Source organism: Panthera tigris, chromosome A3, assembly GCF_018350195.1.
Source record: "Panthera tigris isolate Pti1 chromosome A3, P.tigris_Pti1_mat1.1, whole genome shotgun sequence".
NCBI lineage: Eukaryota > Metazoa > Chordata > Mammalia > Carnivora > Felidae > Panthera > Panthera tigris.
In genome coordinates this window covers 101,067,045-101,086,540 of record NC_056662.1, presented here as the reverse complement: position 1 = coordinate 101,086,540, position 19,496 = coordinate 101,067,045, and the positions used below count along the sequence as shown (strand labels likewise).

The following is a 19,496-nucleotide window of genomic DNA, read 5'->3' as shown; positions in this document are numbered from 1 at the left end:
AACTCTTGGGAAGCTTATTGTATGCAACCTTCTAAACAACAGCTCCCAGGGCTACACGCAGAATTCACTTCATGAAAAGCAACACCGTGTGCCTTTTTGCCCTCATCAGCATTGAGATGAAACTGTTTTCTCTACGTGTGGCGGGCGCACAGACCCTCTCTCCTTACTGACCCCATGCTGAGTATTTACTTAGTCCTCTGTAACTAGAACAGTGGGGAACGAGTTCCCTCAGCTCCCTCCTTCTGGAGAGACGCCTGCAATCACAGTCAGAAACAGAAAGTCAAAGTTTCCACTTTACTATGCAGGCTTTGTGACAAAAACTTAACAGAATCGGGCTATCATACAGGAACTAATGCCAGAATGAGGCCAGGAGCTAAGTGGGTTGTCTGTATTTCTCAGTGAGATGATAATGTAGAATTTAGTAGATGAAGTTTAGTCATTCACAGTAAACATACATGTATGTATGTATGTCCTGCCTCGCCTTGAACCACATTTTTCTGCTGAGTGGAGGGGAGAGATATAAAGGTGTGGAAATAGCCTGTAAAACAATCCTCATATGGTTGAAAAAAGAACACTTGTGAGACACTCAGCACTGTGAGTAGGTATAGCCTTTTGAAAAGGAATTTAGTAACACGTATCAAAAGCCACAGAAATTCCACTCCCTTGCACTCAATAATTTTAAGTCTAAAAATCAAACATTAGAAAAATCCCACCCACCCACCAATCAGAGAAATGGCCAAGGAAATAAAGGAAAGCCAACTCAATGACTTACACTCATTTGAGAGGAAGGTTCTAAAGTCTACGAGGCAACGTGGAAAACTCAATGGGGCATTTGTAAAGTGAGGTGTGCAATTCTACACACTTAAAATTAGCTCTATGCAAAAAAAATATGTGGGGCGCCTGGGTTGCTCAGTCGGTTAAGTGTCCGACTTCGGCTCAGGTCATGATTTCGCGGTTCGTGGGTTCGAGCCCCACATCGGGCTCTGGGCTGACAGCTTAGAGCCTGGAGCCTGCTTCGAATTCTGTGCCTCCCTCTCTCTCTGTTCTCCGTCTGCTCATGCTCTGTCTCTCTCTCTCCTTCAAAAATAAATAAAAACATTAAAAAAAAAATTTTTTTAATGTGCTTATGAACAAAGACTGGGGAGAAAAACACCAACAAAAATGCTAAGACTACTGTGTTAAAGTGCAAGATTGTGAATTTTCTTCCTTTGAGATGTTTGTTAGAATATAATTTTTCCAGAAAGTAGTATTCAGGAACAGGAGAAGGTGGGGAACAACTTTCCAACACTGCACGGTGCAAGTCAGAAAGAAACCACTGTCTTATTTGCAGATTCAGATAATACCAATCCTTCCCGAGTACCAGCTCTGTGCCAGCCCCTGGTCAGATCATTCCACAGCTGAGGAGACCCTTCCCCAGCACCCAAGGTAAAAGGCTTTACTTAGCCAGATGAACATAAGAGCTAATGGCCTCCCAACAGTGTGAACTGATCTCAAAGGTAAAATTGCACGAGTTACAGCAAATACTTCTCAGAATCTTAAGTTGTCTTCTATTGACAAGTGACATGTGAACCATCAAAATATGTTTCGCCATTCTGGATTGAGGACCAACTGTCTAAATTAAAGTCACAAGGGCACGTTTGGGGACAGATGCAAGATTCAGTTAATCAAGTCACTTCTCTCGAATTGCTCACATCCATTTGTCCGGTTCCATTCTTGAAAGTACTTAAAAGGGCAAGAATACATTAATGAAAACACTAAAGTGGACCAAAATATTTTACCCACTTGATTGCTGCAAATGTTTCCATTTTATTTTTGGAACAGTAATACATGCCCTTGGTAAAACCTTCAAACCTCTCTCCTGCTCCATTATCCTCCAGATTAAGAAATTCTTAATAAAGCATTTTAGCTCTAAAGTAGATTTTTTTAATAAAAGTGGATTGAAACCAAAAGCTGGTATGTTAGAAGAGACATAACAAGCTAGACCTGGAGGTACAAGCTGTATAAACTCTCCTTGTAGAGCAAAAGAATTTTTGAACTAAATCTAGAACCAAAATTTGGGGGATTCATTTAAAATTATCCTTACTATAGGGGCACCTGGGTTGCTCCATCGGTTAAGCATCCGACTTCGCCTCAGGTCATGATCTCACAGTTAGGTTCATGAGTTTGAGCCCCACGTCGGGCTCTGTGGTGACAGCTCAGAGCCTGGAGCCTGCTTCGGATTCTGTGTCCCCCTCTCTCTGCCTCTCCCCCACTCGTGCTCTGTCTCTCTCTGTCTCTCAAAAATAAATAAATAAATGTAAAAAAATTTTTTAAAATAAAATAAAATTATCCTTACTATAAAATTCAGATTATAAAAGTGTTGATTAATTTAATTACAGAAAGTGATTCAGAAAAGTAAGTTCTAGAATCCAGTCTTTTATTTGGATGTTTTGGATCATTTACTCTCTGTCATTATTTATACTCTGATATACACTGAGACATGATCTAATAGAGTTCCTACAGAAAACACACAAAAATATATTTTGCCCCTTGAAACAAATTTATAATTCCTCAGTACTTACCACACGTGTACAATTTATAAGGTTACTTAGAAAAAGGATTCCTCTTTTCTCCCCAAAACTTTTAAACGTAAGTATAAAACTCCCTATGCCCACAATCTGATAAAATAGTGATGTTTTAGAAATAAGGATGCATTGTGGTGATTTGTATTGCATGTGAATTATATCTCAATAAAAAATAAGAAGGGGGGAGCCTGGGTGGCTCAGTCGGTTGAGTGTCCGACTTTGGCTCAGGTCATGATCTCACAGTTTGGGAGTTTGAGCCCAGCATCAGGCACTGTGCTGACAGCTCAGAGCCTGGAGCCTGCTTCGGATTCTGTGTCTCCCTCTTTCTCTGCCCCTTCCCCACTCATGCTCTGTCTCTCTTTGTCTCTCAAAAATGAATCAACGTTAAAAATCTTTTTTTTATTTAAAAAAAAATAAGAAGGCATTAAATAAAACCCAAGACAACTATACTTAAAAGAAAGGAGCTGATCTGAGGCATTAACCCAGAGAACACAATTCTCAGCTCTGCAAAGTACCTCGAGAACTTCCAAGATCAACACTTGCAAACATTATCAGCCTGAGTTATTGGTTATTCAGAGACTCAACTTTTCATGCCTGACATACTTTACTTTGATGAAAACGTGCTTATTTTTCACAAATTTCTGAAATGGCATCCATCACCCTCTTTACCCTTAGTAACTGTATTTTTCTTAACACACTCTATTGACATTTCACCCAAAGCAATCTTTTCCTTTAAGAGGCTTTATCTCATTTCCCAAAACAGAAAAGCATAAAGCTGTAAAGCATCCTGTACTTCCTTAGGGGGAAAAGCTACATAAATAAAAACATATGTTCACAGAGAGTAAGGGAAGGAAAGGACAAACTCTCCAGAATTACAGGAAATTATTATCCCACCTCACCGGAACTCTCTTGGATTTTTCAATACACCATATGTGCGTGCACGTGCGCACACACACACGCACACACGCACACACACACACACACACACACACACAAACACACACACACAGAGCAAACTGTGATGGGTACACAGCCTGGGGGGAGGGGGGGCACTCCAGCACCCAGCTCTTACCCGTTTCTGTACGAGCTGCAGGTTGAAAGCACTCACTGTGGGGGCCCTAGTGGCAGCCCAGGGCGGCTCCTCATGAGGCTACAGGTGCCTTCAGTATCAGAGCCCCATTACATTTTTTGCAATGTCCGCTACTCAAAGTCTGACTCATTCTCCCCCGGGAAGGCTTCCCCATTCTCTTGAATTATCTCCTGTGACCCTTGAGGACCTGTATGTAGATGTCCAGGAAAAATGATCCGCCTGAAAACATCCTGGAGGAACTTCAGGCAGGCAGGAACTCTGGCCCAGCTCAGCCTGCACCTTCAACGGTGGGAGAGCTTTGTGGACCCAGGAGATCAGAGAGAGATTAAGAGAGCAAAAGTACCAAACGGTGATGATACACACCTTAATGCAAAGAGATGTCCTGAATAATGCAGCTCTCACTGCTCCTGACTTTGTTGGTTAAGTGGCCCAAACTGATCTCTCAGAGTCAGTCACTTTAAGTGACATGCCTTGCAGAAACTGTAAGATGTGGAGCCTTGCACCCATCAATTTGAGGTACTTGTTTAGGAAAAAGCCAAGATGGTTTTATAGAGCGTTTATTCGTATATGACACTTAGGGCCGAGAGCTCTCCCCAGTGACCGCTGGTACCTCCGTGTAAGCATAACCAGTACCAGTAAGGCCTAAGGTCCAACGGGCACCATGCCAAACACTCCAAAGGGTCAAGGAAGGACCCACGAGTTCCGATGGTGGCTGGTTTTCCCACAAGTCCTCCCAGTAGCCTATAATGAGAAGAAGGGGCAGCTCTGAGAGAGACTGGCAGAGGCAAACCGCTGGGGGCCCTGGCCAGCCAACAGGGCAATGTCTCCCTTAGGGTTCTGCTCTGCAATGGCTGGGCAAATTCCAGTGTATCAGGCTCAGCCCAGGGAGGCTTTGGTGTGCGGGGCTGGAGCGCCCCCTGCTGGCACCCACCACGGAAGGACACCCAGCCCTTGGAAGGCCCCTGACAAAAGTCTGCAGCTTAATGAGACTGTTTGTGCCACATCCATACTAACATACTTATTATCTTCGTAAAAATTTGGCATCTCCCCCACACACACTTGCCATATTTTATCTTAATAACATTGTCTGCGTTCTTTAGAATATACAGAACATATGAAAATAAATCGTACCTAATCCCATCAGCAAAAATAACTACTTTCAACATCATGTAATATGCACAATTTGAATCTAGCTGAGATCATGCTGTGGGGCAGTCATTACCCATCTACTCTCTCATCCATTTCCTGCCCTTGGCTCGAATGCCAACTGGCTTCTGGCTAGATTGGCTAATGGGAGACTACTGGTAAAAGCTTGGAAAGTGAGAAGAAGGGATAAGATATTTGTCCCTTCCTCCGCTTTGAGGAGGAATTTTCCACCGGTGGCGGCATCTCCTCTACGGTTCTAGATTCCACCAACTGCCCAACTTCTGGCACCTTCTCCAGTCCTGGGATTAAAGTGGCTTATTTCTGGGTTGCTTCTACATAATGATTGGCTTCTCTGCCTTTCCATCACCTGTGAAGCATTTTCTACAATGAATTCCCTTTGTTTGAAATACCTAGAGTGGCTTACTTTTCTGATTCGATCCTAGCTGAGATATGTCACATCAATAATTTTTACTTTATCACTCAATATTATTCTATAAAAGTTTTCCTGCATCTTTAGTTCTTGACAAGTCTTTCTCAATGGCTGCGTAATATCACACCACATCACACCTTCGTTGACGTGCATCATTCGGGTTTCCAATGTCTGCTAAAGTGTAACATTGGTATGAAAATCTTCATGCATACGTTTATAGCTACATTTCTAAATGTTTGCTTCAACTGGATTCTTGGAAAGGATTATAAAGGAATGATCCATTTAAAGATTCTTGGTAAACATTGCCCCAAAAATCCCCAGGAAGAAGGTTACACCAGTTTACAATCCAGCCAGAGGTCTAAGAGAGTTTATTTCACTACGCTCTCTGCAACTCTAATCGCAACATTAATTTATTTAATAATTTGGTAGAAAAAAAAAAGACACGTTGTTGTTATTGCTTTAACTTAGATGTGCTGTGTTTTCATTGTTAGTGAGGTAGAACATTTTCCAGGTGTTTATTAGTCGTGTGCGTTTCCTGTTTTGTAAATTATCTATTTTACTATATACAGTTCTTAGTCATTCTCTTATCGACTGGGGCATCAGTCAATGTTCTAAGATGCAAACAACAGGAGTTAGCTCTGACTAAATTAAGCAGAAATGGGGTTTATTCAAAGCACATTATGCAGCTCCAAAATGGATAGGAAGGCTAGAAAATTAGTTCAAAAATAGAACCAAGGGAACCTGGTAAGCTGGAAATATGACCAAGAACTTATCCCTGAAAAGGTCTGAATAAATGCCACTATTGATGCTGCTGTCCTGAGTGTTGTTCTTGGCATTGCTGCTGCCCGCCACCAAATTCTAGATGCCACCAGCAGAATGAACACTAAACTCTTCTTGTATCTTTGTCATTCCCTGTGACAACTTGCAAACTCTGCATCAATTCCTTCTCTCTTCAAGAAGTGGAGTCTATTTCTCCACCTCTTTGAATCCGGGCTGGCATTCTGACTTGCTTTAAGTAATAAAAGCGAGAGTGACGTTGTACAATTTCTGAGGAAGCCTTGCAGCTTCCACAAGAATGCCCCTTCCACGACTCCAGCCGCCATGCTGGGAGGAAGCCCAAGATGGCACGTACAGAGTGAGAGAACCAGGCACTCCCAAGACGTTTCAGTCTCAGCCAGCTTGCCCCAGCTGAAGCCACATGCAATGGAGGTGAGTTATCCCACCAACGTCTGAGCAACTTATAGGACTGTGTGCAAATGAAGAGTGGTGGTTGTTTTAAGCCGCTATGTTTTGAGTGATTTGTTATGCAGCAATAGATAACTGAGACACCGTCTTTACATTCAAATCCTGGGCAGGAACAGCCAATTGGCAAAGCCTAGCTCTGTGCCTTGGTTGCCAGAGAGCAGGGAGAATGGACATTTCCACTTCAGTAGAGAGCAGGGGAACTATGTCCACAGCAAGTTCCTACAGTGAAGAATTCCCCAAATAGAAAGAGGGGGTTCAGAGGGTACGGGAAAAGAAACAAACCAAAAATAATCTGTCAAACTCAGTACCTGCCTTTTGTATCTGTATTTATATACTGATTTCTCTCTACAGATATTGATAATTGTGGCTCCTTCCCAAGAATTACATTCATTACTTCCATTTTATATCTTATTGTATTTGTAGGACTCTTATATAATGGGTCGCTTTAATGGAAACACTTTCAAGTTAACTGGATTTAGGAAGTTTCAGAGTCCCTGCCCTTGGGGTAACTAGTGACACTGCACAATGCCTCAGACAAAATACCCACATGAGAGGGGTGCCTGGGTGGCTCAGTCCCTTAAGCACCAACTCTTGATTTCAGCTCAGGTCATGATCTCATCATTCGTGAGATCAAGCTCCACATCGGGCTCTGCACTGGTAGCATGGAGCCTGCTTGGGATTCCTCCTCTCTCTCCCTCTCTCTCTCAAAATAAATAGATAAATAAATAAACACTTAAAAAACTACCCACATGAAAGAATGGTTCCTGGCAGTGGCAGTGGAAGCTTCTCTCCCGGCCCAGACTTGCTGTGCCCTGACATGGGAAAGAAAACATTCCATCATCCTTAAAGAAAGTCTTCAAGTAAAGTAGGAGGCTCCTTAGAACTGCTTCAATAGACTCTTACCTGATATCCCTGGCCCAGGCTCTTCCTCATCCATCCCACCCTCCTCCCTGCAGCCAGCAAGAACGCTAGCGGATCATGCCACTCCGCTGCCAATTACCCCCACTGTGAGAATTAAGGCCAAAGTCCTTAGCTTGGGTGAACAGGGCCCTTTCAGTATGTGTCCCCTGCCTTCCATCTCTTCTCCCTCTGGAGGCATTACTGGTCAGCCACACATAGTTCCTCCAAGTCATCTGTACCCACCAGGTCCTCACTAACCCCTGTCTTTGCACATTCTGTTCCCACTTCGTGGAACGCTTCTTTCCATCTCTTTCACTCTTCTCTCAGACACTGCTTCCTGCCTGGTGGGCTTCTGTTCTTCCTTTAAGATTCAGCAACTAGAGCAACCGCTGAGAAAGTCACTAAAATATATACAGTAAAAAGAAAAAAAATGAAAAAAAAAAGCCAGAGGAATTAAAAAGGTTTGCTAAAAAATATTTATTTAAATCAAGATAGCAAAGAGGACCAAAACAACAACGAAAAGGAGACAATGCAAACATACACCCATACAGAAACTTGTACATGATGGTTCACAGCAGCATTAGCCATAGAAAATGGAAACGACCCAAATGTCCATCAATTGACAAATGGATAAATAAAATGTGGTCCAGCCATACAACGGAATACCATTCAGCAATACAAAAGAAAAAAGGACTGATCTATGCTACAACATGGACAAACCCTGAAAACCTTATGCTAAATAAAAGCAACAAGATACAAGACCATATATTATAAGATTCCATTTATATGAAATGTCCAGAAGAGTGCGAATCTATCGAGACAGGAGTGAATTCACGGTTGCCTAGGGCTGGGGCGGAAGGTACTGGGGGGACACAGGGAATGCCTGTTAATGGACACAGGGTACCTCTTTGAGTTGATGAAAATGTTGTAGAATTGACTGGGGGTTGCACAGCTCGGTGAATATACTAAAACCCACTGATTTGTACACTTTAAATGGGTACTTATAAACAGGACTTCTATCTCATGAAAGCTGGAAAAATTTTTAAACATTTTTTTATTTTAAGATTCAGCTAAATGACCACCTCCTGTACCAGTCTTTCCCTGACTTCCCCAAGCAGAACACACACATACACTTATCTCAAGTAAACCTATATGGCATTTCACTGGGGCATGTCAAATTATCCTAACAATTTTTTCTTTCTGCAAATTCCAGGACAGAAATTGACAAGCCATTTTAAGAAAAATGTTATGGAAAATAGCATACATATAAAAGTAGAGACCAGTGAACCTCCATGTTATCTATGACTTAGCTCATGGTTTCTGCATCCACTGTGCACCCCCACCAAATTATTTTCAGCAAGAAACCTGGAAACTGTAAGTCCAAAGCAGCCTAATAGCAATGTGACATTTATTAAGTGCTTTATGTGCCTCTAACTGGTCTAAACACTTGGCATGAATTAGCACTCTTAATCCTCAGAACAATTCTAAAAGGTAACATTATTATACTGTGAAGAAATCAAGGCTTAAAGGTGAAACAACCTCTCCAAAAGCTACTATGTGGAAGACTGATATTCCAAACCAGGTGACTATCTTAATCACACATACCTCTCTCAGAAAAAGCACTATAACGCAACTAATCACTTAATTCAGAAGCTGAAAGAATGGTATTCTGTTCCCTGGAGTTAAGGCTACTTACAAGGTCAAGAAGCACAGATGAAGTACAGATGGTCTCAGTCTAAACTGGGGCTACTGAGTGGACCCCCTGGGGAGCCCTCCATTTGTCTCAACTCTGTGGGCTCTAAGAAATGTTCAAGGCCCCAGGAGATCCTCAGGCTTGCTCTAAGATATCAAAGGAGCCTTTACAAAGACAGAACAGGGGTGCCTGTGTGGCTCAGTCACTTAAGTGTCCGACTCTTGATTTCAGCTCAGGTCATGATCTCATGGTTTGTGGGATCGAGCCCCACATCAGGCTCTGGGCTGACAGCATGGAGCCTGCTTGGAATTCTCTCTCTCCCTCTCTGCCCCTCCCCTGCTTTCTAGCACACACTTGGTTTGTCTCCCCCTAAACAAACCAACAAACAACAAAATAAAAAGCCAGAGCAACAACACCACCAACAACAACAAAATAAAAAGCCGGAACAAGGACAACACTGGAGTTGTCTTAAATTCTAAAACTGTGCTTACCAATACTTTAGCCATTCACCAGTGTGGCTACTGAACACTTGAAAAGTGACGAGTCCAAACTGAGATATGAAGTAAAATACATACTATATTTTGAAGACTGCGCACAAAATGTCAAATATTGATTACATGTCAAAATAGTAATTTCTTTTTAAGTTTATTATTTATTTTGAGAGACAGAGAAAGAGCTCGCACAAGAGGGCAGAGGGAGGGAGGGAGGGAGACAGAATCTTAAGCAGGCCCCACACTCAGCGCAGAGCCCAACACAGAATTCGAACTCACGAATCGTGAGATCACGACCGGAGTCAAAATCAAAAGTCAGACGCTCAACCGACTGTGCCACCCAGGTGCCCCTGAAATGGTAGTATTTTAGATATGTTGGATTAAATAAAAGATGTTATCAAAGTGCATCTCGCCTGTTTCTTTGCACCTTTTTAGCGTGGCTAAAATCAGATCAGAGCTCTGGAACCTTCCGAACTCATGCGGGATTGGAGACTGGTCCAACCCGCTGCTGACAACGGCTTCTAAAATAAAATGTAGAGGAGCACAGCTCTATTTGAAACTCAGACCAGGGCACCCCCGAACCTGGGAACACCCTCAAATGTAGTTCTGTCACCAGGGAGCCATTCTGGAGTCTTACCGACACGAGGCCAAGGCCTACAGAGAGGCAGCCAGGGCTCTAGTTCCTGGAGACGGAGCTGTTTCCTCTCCCACCTTGCTGCTGAGCAGAGATACTTCTCAGTGATCTGACATAAAGGAATCAATTTCAATGCTGAATTTATCTCGTGCATCATTCTGCATAATGTATTGACCACGGAACACTGGAATTGCCTTCCCCGGGAAGGCCTTTCCCTCCCTCTCTGGATTCCAGCCCCATCCCACTGCCCACATGAACACACCCTTCACCCTTCTCAAAGCACCACTACAGATGTTTATTTGCAGAGTCAACACGGGCACATTTGAATGCTAGGCTCTGTTGGAGTGTGCTGCTGCCTTACCAGACAACCCGGTTACCAAAAAAGCAGAGGCACTGAACCTATGACAAAAACATCATCTGATTACCGGGTTAGTGGGGAGTGGAGACTGATGCAATCCTAAATCTGGCTGCCTCAGCTGCCAGGTGTGACAGGAAGTGAGCAGACTTAGGCCTTTGAGAGAGTTAGGAGGCACGGTTGTCATGGCATCAATGACGTTTGGAAGCTGGAGCCACGTCACGGGTATCTGTGGCCTGACTCCTTCATCCCAGGGTCCAGTACACAGCAAGTGCTCAATACTTGTTAATCAAAGAGAGAAGAAGAGGTGACCAGAGAATGCTCAGGCCTCCTGGATCCTGGGGTCCGCATATCCTGAGAAAGAGAAACGTAGCCCTGTACCACCAGCTCTCTCGTCAGGCCTTGGTGCTGCTACAGGCTGGCCTGGCACCCACAGCAAGGCTGTGGTGTTCTCCTGGGGAACATCAACAATTTCACTCCATCAGACACGACTGCTCTGTGACTGTGACGGACGAAGACAAAAACCAGACGACTCCATAACTACATCTCACCATAGACCAAAACTGAATGTTGTCCAAATCACAAAAAGGACCAGACGTCCCCATATTCTGGCTGAACGACTGCTGCTTCCTTATCAGTCCCAGATTTTTAGCCTCATCCTTCTCACCTTCTTGGTAAAAATGAAAATACCGAACACAGAATTTTCCTGCTTCCAATCCATTTCAATCCAATCCAATCCAATCTAATCCAATCCAATCCAATCCGGAGCAGAGCCCTGCTTCCCTGAGCCCTCCTACAAATCACCAGACCCAGGCCCAAATCCCCTAGGCCCTAACACCCTCTGACTGAGACACCCCACAGCCCTGCATGGCATGTTGACTTCCCTAATTCAATGGGTCAATAAAACCAACTCTGTCCAACCATGCGTTTCTGAAGAGTCTGGCTAAAGGGAACTAACAACCTTGGCCATAAACACCCTTTCCCAGGCGAGCCATGCTGCTGGTTGCCGCTGTGCCTACCTACCTATTCCCCAGGCCTGGAAAGGAAAAGAGGGAACAAGCATGGGGGAGGAGAAAAGTCAATGGTGGCAGATGAGGAGGACTTCTCCAAAGTGCACTTTTCCATGGCCCACCCTAGGTTGGTGCAGTGTTCTATTCCTTTCTGCCATTAAAGCTCACCCAGAGACAGAAATTAATACAATAGGATGACTCATGAACCTACACTCACACACACACACACACACACACACACACACACACACACACACAAATAAATAAACCACTTCATTAACTTTGGTCCTTTAACAAATTACTTGTGGCTCAAGTTGCAAATGATGGACACAAGAATTAAGGAATACAAACTATTCAGAGTCCTACAACCACCTTGAATTAGGAGTAAGGCCTGGAGCCAGTTAAGTCTGGCCTGCCTTCCAGTGTATGACCTGAACAAGTTAAACGAAACTTCAGTTTCTCACTCTGCAAATTAAGAGAATAAATACTATGAAGTTGACCTAAGGTAACAGGGCAAAGGCCCAGAATAGCACCTGGCACAAGGGGAGTGATGACAGGTAGGGGGCTGTCGCCAGTCACCTGATAACCGCTTTTCCCACCTACTCGCCCACCTCTTCCCCACTATGCTGATAATTCCCTCATATCACAGTGCCATCACGGCATTCCTCGGTCAACCTGCCAGGCTCATCCACCACGGCGGAAGCATCTAGGGTGTGAGAGGGGTCTTACTAGAAATTGGCACATGATGGGAATTTCAGAAAAAGGTTGGTAAGTGAATCAAAACTTTATGAGCTCTAGCTGAAACCAAAATTGAATAGGTTTTATTCAAATGCAAGTGATCCCCCCCCCGCCATATGCCTCCCAAAAGTGTGGCAGCTTAACTCGGTTATAACCTTTCCCAAATGCCAAACCTGCAGCTTGCCCTGTGCCCCTTGGATTCATCATGTGCCTGAAAATTTTTTCCACCCCATGTATCACCTGCAAGATCACATTTCATTACAATTTTATTGAAGAACCTTCAATCAAAATTCACCTCTAGAACAAAGTGCTATATGTGTGCCTAAAGCACGGCGGATGTTTTGTTTATTTCAAGAGAAGGAGAACCTCACAGTAACTCGCTGGAGCTGCAGTCTGGCCACAGGTGCGAACGGCCCTGAAACCCACTGAAAATGTCCACGGGATGTGGAGCATGCAGGTGGCTTTCAGACACCCAGTTTAACCTTATCTTTATCCCTGAATTTAACCCATGCCACAAGAGCTTTAAAGGATTTCAAAAACTGGTTCTATCAAGTTTTCTCAGCTAAGATCTGATGCCCATTTTGTACAAAATTCATCATCTAGTCCAGAGCAGGCTTGAAGAAAACTAAAGCACTCCTAACGATAGGTTTCCTTAGCAAGTATGAGGCAACCATTTGTAAAGAGCATCCTGGGGCACCTGGGTGGCTCAGTAGGTTGAGCCCCTGACTCTTGATTTCAGCTCAGGCCATGGCCCCAGGGTCGTAGGATTAGGCCCCGCTCGGGGCTCCATGCTGAGTGTGGAGGCTGCTTGGGACTCTCTCTCTCCCTCTGCCCGCCTCCCCAACTTGCGCTCTCTTAAAAAAAAATAAAATAAATCTAAAAAATAAATAAACAGCACCTTAAGAGCAAAGAAAAAGAGAAGGAAGTCGGCAAGGAAAAGAGCCTCTTTAATGCTGGTTCTGTTAACTTTCATTGTGCTACCTGGTTTAGCAGGAACTGAGAGGCCAGCCAGCAAGCTTGGTAGTTACAATCCAAGCTTCAGAATGGAGGGCAGGCTGAGGGAGAGGACTATTCCGAGTCTGGAGCGAGGTCGGCCCAGGGGAGCCAAAGGCCGTGGGCATGAACACCTAGCAAGCTGCATTCCTCAGTCCCATCAGAATTACCACCGAGGGGATCGTGGCCTTCCCTCTCCCTGTCTGTGAGGCTTTCTGGCAGTTCACTGCTCACTGGGCACACACAGTCTGAATATTGGCGAGGAGAATAAGGAGGGAATATGGGTAACCTGCTTAATGCTTGTCAGCTTCTATGACTAATGGTCTGACTACCAGAACGCTTGGGGATAATCTGCGACTTCTGTTCAGCTGAGTTATCTTCCATTAACAAAGAAAACAGCGTTTGACAAAGGTCTATGGAATAAAGTTGACATCGAGCTCTCTCAGAAATACAGGAACTATCAATCTGGTCTTTTTGGCTCAAGATTTCTCGAGTTAATTCCACCCCTTATCAAAAACCCAATGTACGCTGGGGAGCCAAACTGATCCCGATTTTACTTCAAAATGACTGCAAACAGTAAAGACAAAGAGTCAAAGTGGCACCACACTGTTTTATTTCAACCCTCAAACAGTCCGAGGAGATGACAGCTTCTGACGCCCCATGCAAGTAATAATAAAGGAAGAGAAACAATAACAAAAAGACAAGTACTTAAAAGTATTTCACATTTCACAGCAGTGCTTTGGCAGGACTGGCAAGTATTTCTGGCCAACTGCTTCCCACAACAGGGGTCTGAAGGAACCCCCAGGTCTTAGCAAAAGAACCACATTTTCTCCCTGACGGTTTACACTCTGAGTCACTCTACACCACACTGCTCCACTCGCCAGACTTCTGTAAACCTCACCTTAAAATATGTACCTAAGTATTGTACGTGATCACAACAAAAACTAAAGACAAGACAGCGTGGTAGAAAAGTAAACTCTAATGTTTCCAGTAAGGCATCAGGGAATCACTGCTGGCTGGGCCCTTCATTTCACCAGTTTAAAGAAAAGTTTTGATTTACGTTTCTCAGCAAACCCAATATTCAGATGCTTAACCAGCAGGCTCAAGTTAAAAGTTTAAAAGACAGTTCCCTTTTTTTTTTTTTTTTTGGTAAATGTTTCATATAAAACATGAAATCAAGTTCTACTTTATTAAAAAAAACAGTATTTTTAATAGTAAAAATATATAGGTTTATATTTCTCTTTTTAAAAAGACATTAAATAACAATACTTCAGAAGACTGGATTTAACCCCCCAACCCCCACCCTGCCAGCTGTCTATCTGGCACCGAGACATTAAGGCAAAGGCTCCTGGAGAGGCATGTTCACTTCAGCTGTGGGCCGGGGCTCAAGGTGAACACAGTTCGCTCCTGCACGGTCAACAGAAAGGCTTCTCCCTCATGTTCACAGAGCCGTCCTGCATCCCGAAGTAGACTCTCTCAGCCATGTTAATGAAAAGGCCTGTGTCCACCACGCCTGCAGGATGAAGGATGAAAATAAGCATTAAGTTTCAGCTCCCCAAGGCATGAAGAGTCAAGGATAGTAGGGTCGGTAAGGGCAACTACCATTAGCAGCGCTGGACAAATGACAGGTCTGAAGTCTTTCCTTCCCAGAACAATGAAGAGATTCTGATCATTTTCATTTCCTCTTACAATCCCTTTCTCCCCTGCCGTCTTTGTCTACCCAAATGTGCCAACTTTTTACCTACCTCAGGGCCTCTGCTCATGCTATTGTTTGTTGAACTAGTCGTCTTTGAGCACTTCAAGGGAATGGTGCTTCTCTTGTCCTTCAGGCATCAGATGACAAGTCTTCTCTTCAGAGAGGCCTTCCATTGACTAAGTAACCTCCACTCCCACTTGTTATTTTTTTTAATTGCAGTATAGTTGACATATAATGCTAGGTTAGTTTCAGGTACACAATATAGTGACTCAACAATTCTGTACATTACACAATGCTCACCACGGTTAAGTGTAGTTTCCATCTGTCACCACATAAAGTTATTACAATATCATTGACTATATTTTCTACCCTGTATTTTTCATCCCTGTGCCTTCTTTATGTTATAACTGTTTAGACTTCTTAATCCCCTTCAGCTATTTTGCCTATTCCCCTATGCCTCGTCTCTGGCAACCATTGGTCTGTTTCTGTTTGTTTGTTTTCTGTTTGTTCATTTGTTTTATAGATCCTCCATGTAAGTGAAATATGGTATTTGTCTTTCTATGACTATTTCACTTCGTAGAATACCTCTAGGCTCATCCACATTGTTGCAAATGGCAAGATCGCTTTCTTTTTTATGGCTGAGTAACATTCTATTGCACATATACACCAAATCTTTATGCATTCATCTCTCAATGGACACTTAGGTTGCTCCCTATCTTGGCTACTGTAAATAATGCTGCAGTAAACATGGGTGCATATATCTTGCATGAGGGTTCCCTTTTCTCCACATCCTCGCCAACATTTGTGTTTTTTTAACATGTTATTTCTTATCCTTTTGATTCTAGCCATTCTGACAGGAGTAAAGCGATAGCTCTTTGTGGTTTTGATCTGCATTTCCGTGATGATGAGTGATGCTGAGCATCTTTTCATGGTGATTGTTAGCCATCTGTGTGTCTTCTTTGGGAAAACGTCTAGTCAGATCTTCTGCACCGTTTTAATCAGAGTGCTAGTTTTTTGTGTTGAGTTGTAAGAGTTCTTTATATATTTTGGAAATTAACTCCTTACTGGATACATCATTTGCAAATATGTTCTCCCATCAAGTAAGCTGCCTTTTCATTTTGCTGATGGTTTCTTTCACTGTGCAAAAGCTTTTCATTTTGATGTAGTCCCAATAGTTTAGTTTTGCTATTCTTTCCCTTGCCTGGGGAGAAAGATCCAGAAAAAAATGTTGCTAAAGCCAATGTCCAAGAGATCACTGCCTATGTTTTCTTTTAGGAGTTTCATGGCTTCAGGCGTCCTTAACCCACTTTGAGTTTATTTTTGTGTATGGTGTAAGAAAGTGATCCAGTTTCATTCTTTTGCATGTAGCCGCACAGTTTTCCCAACACCATTTACTGAAGACACGGCTTCTCCCATTGTATATTCTTGCCTCCTTTGTCGTAGGTTAATTGACCATAGACGCGTGGGTTTATTTCTAGACTTTCTATTCTGTTCCATTGATTGATGTGTCTATTTTTGTGGCAGTATCATACCATTTTGATTACTACAGCTTTGTAGTATATAGCTTAAAATCTGGAATATCTTCAGCCTTGTTCTTTCTCAACACTGCTTTGGCTATTTACACTCCCAGTTATTTTCGATCACACTATCGGCCTTAGAAGTCTCCCCCAGAGTTCAAGAAGACATTTGCAATGCATATAGCCAACAAAAGACCCGCATCAATATGTAGACAGTTCTCCCAATCAATAAGACAGACAACCTAGTAGAAAAACGGGCAAAAGACTTAACGAGGTACGTTACAAAAGAAGCTATATAAAATGGCCAGTGGACATAAAAAATGATGCTCAAACTAATTAGAGAAAAGAGAATGCAAATATTCACCAGAATGAACATAATGAAATTTACTAGAATGCAAAGACACTTCCACTCACTGACAGTGGGAGGAAATTGGCAAAATCATTTTGGAAAACACCTGTTAGTATATCTTCTAAAGCTGAACGTATTCATACCTAACAATCTAGCAATTCTACTCCTAGGTATATATGCAATTGTTAGGCACACACATGGTCATCAAAAGACACGTATAAGAATGTTCACAGCAGCACTTTTTCTAATAGCCTAAAACCAGAAACACACGAATGCTCATCAAGAATAGAATCTCCAAACACTTTTTTTCACACACAGAAATACGATGGAATACTATTCCGTGATGCGAATTAAATGTATGCAACATTTACCAAAAATATTTACATATATACATACATGCCACAATGAATAAAACTGTTCAACTATCAGGAAAATAAAGTTTGATGAATGAGTGTGTAGGGAAAATTGTTAGAAGGGTAAATTGGTGCAATCCATGGAGGGCAATTTGGCACCATCTGACAGGAAAAGATGGAGGGAAAGAAGGAAGGGACTTTTCACTGTTTACGCTTGTAACGTTGAACAATGTAAAATAAAACGAATTTTAAAATTAAAACTTCGCAAGAAGTCCCCCAATACATAAAGAAACAAAATCATCTATCGGTGATGAAAAGCCATCAAGCAGAAGAAAAAGCTGCCGAAACCTAGAGGTCGCTGGCACGGCCCTGCACCAACCCGACTGAAGCCTCCCAAAGGAAGCAAAGTGGCCACGTAAGACCCAACGATTCTGCAATACGAGGTGACAGCTTCCCCCTGAGCCAAGAGAAAGTCAAACCAGGTTCAGAAAAGGCTTCGAAGAAAGAGTAGAGAGGAAGGACAGGAGTTGGTCTGATCTCAGAGCACCTTTGCTCGGGTTACTGACCATGCCCCAGTGGCAGAAAGGGCAGAGGTGGCTCACTGTGAGCACAGGGGCAAGAACCCGTGAGCTGTGACCCTTCTATAGAGCTCTGTGCTCTGGGTGGAACCCAATGGAACAGCCAACAGAGCGAGTGAGCAGCCAAGCACCAGTCCAGCTGTCCTCTGAGTGTCCACACACACACACACACACACACACACACACACACACGGGCAAGGGCAGGGCGGTAGGGGCAGACAGGGAAACCTGCCCTCTTCCCTTCCCTGGCTTTTAGTCCAGCAGTAACAGACCAGATGAGGAAAAGGGGAGAGAACGGGAGGAGGCAACAAGCCACATCGATGCTTCTGGTGGCATCGTACTGAATAATTTAACATCTAGCCTCTCTTTCCTCATTTTCTTTGGTTTAAGTTTCTACTGAGATTCTGAACTTCTCCAGGCTGTAGCTTCTACTTAATGAGGCAGAGGGCAAATATCGGAGAAACTTCCTCACGAACGACAGCTCCAGGTCTCAGTAAGCCAAGAAAGGTCTGAGCAGGAGCAACAGAGCTACCTAGTGGGCACTGCAAGAAATCCACCTGCAGGGGCACAATGCCCACACTAGTGAGCGGCTTCCTACACCGCCCCCTGGGTCTATCTGCATTATCATCAGGGGCAAACGCTCCCATTTTACTAACAGTGACTAGTGACCTCTACATCGTCTTTTCCTCTTGCTCTCTCGGCTCATTACTTCTTCCATTAAATGAGAACACTAAGTGAGAATAAGCATAATTCAATTCATCTTTTTTGCTTAATAAACCTGCTTAAAGATAGTCAGTCTAAAACCACAGACTCCAGTAAGAATACTTAGCTCCTTATTACATGGCTTTTATTCACACCATTTTCATTCCCAAATAGCATGGATAACTTAAAATCTAGGATGTTTAATTAATGGTGACAATACTATCCTTTCTTCCTGGGGATTTATTCATTCAACAAACACTCCCTCCCTTATGTGCTAGGCACCATTTTAACTCATTTAATCCAACAATCCTATGAAGTAGGCACTAATATTAGCTTCTTTTACAGAGGAAGAAATGAGTCACAGAGACGTTAACTAACTGCACAAAGGTCACACTGCCAGAGTGAGGCTGGGTTAGGAACCTTATCCAGGCAGCCTGCTCCTGGATCTAATCCTAGCCCCTACAATCTGCTAAACTGACCTTACCTGCCCCATTAGCCAGTTCTGGCCCAAAAATATGCTATGCCATGGAATATTCCCAGTCAGAATCTTAGTCTCTCAATACCGTATGATTGGTATTTCTCACATCTGCTTCCTCCATCTGATCCCCTCGCCCGGGCCTTCAATACTCCTCTGGCCTGGGGACATGACTACCTTCTACACTGCCCACCCAGCCTTACTTACCCAGGGCCCCAGATCCCTGCTACAAGCAGTAGAGGCTCTCCCACCCCAGTGTTCATGTCACAGATGCCCCTCCTCAACCTGGCACTTGAGGAAGTAAGGACTAAAGCTTCAGGGTCTAGAGGAAAACAACTCAGGGCTCCCCTCTTGGCACTGCAGCCCTTAGGCAAGTCGTTGAACCTTCCCTGATCCCTGGCCTCCTCTCTAACTATCTCAGCCAACTGGAGGGTTTGTAAACACTTCGTGCAGTGTCTAAATTACGCTAAGGCAGAGGTCAAAAGCCACCTCTCTCCCATGGAACTTTCCCACATTCTCCAAAGGAATCAACCCATG

At 43.5% G+C, this 19,496-nt stretch overlaps 1 protein-coding gene across 2 annotated transcripts in view; it reads right to left on the bottom strand.

The window, feature by feature from the left end:
* Window positions 1–14,479: 14,479 nt before the first annotated feature.
* The window catches only part of RPIA (ribose 5-phosphate isomerase A), a 31,387-nt gene continuing 26,370 nt past the window's right edge, over window positions 14,480–19,496 (bottom strand). For both annotated transcript variants that reach the window (XM_042981952.1, XM_007082460.3), the window contains one exon: window positions 14,480–14,802. In XM_042981952.1, the coding sequence (XP_042837886.1) occupies window positions 14,705–14,802 (98 nt within the window). In that variant the 3' untranslated portion in view covers window positions 14,480–14,704. The remainder of the gene's footprint in view (window positions 14,803–19,496) is intronic.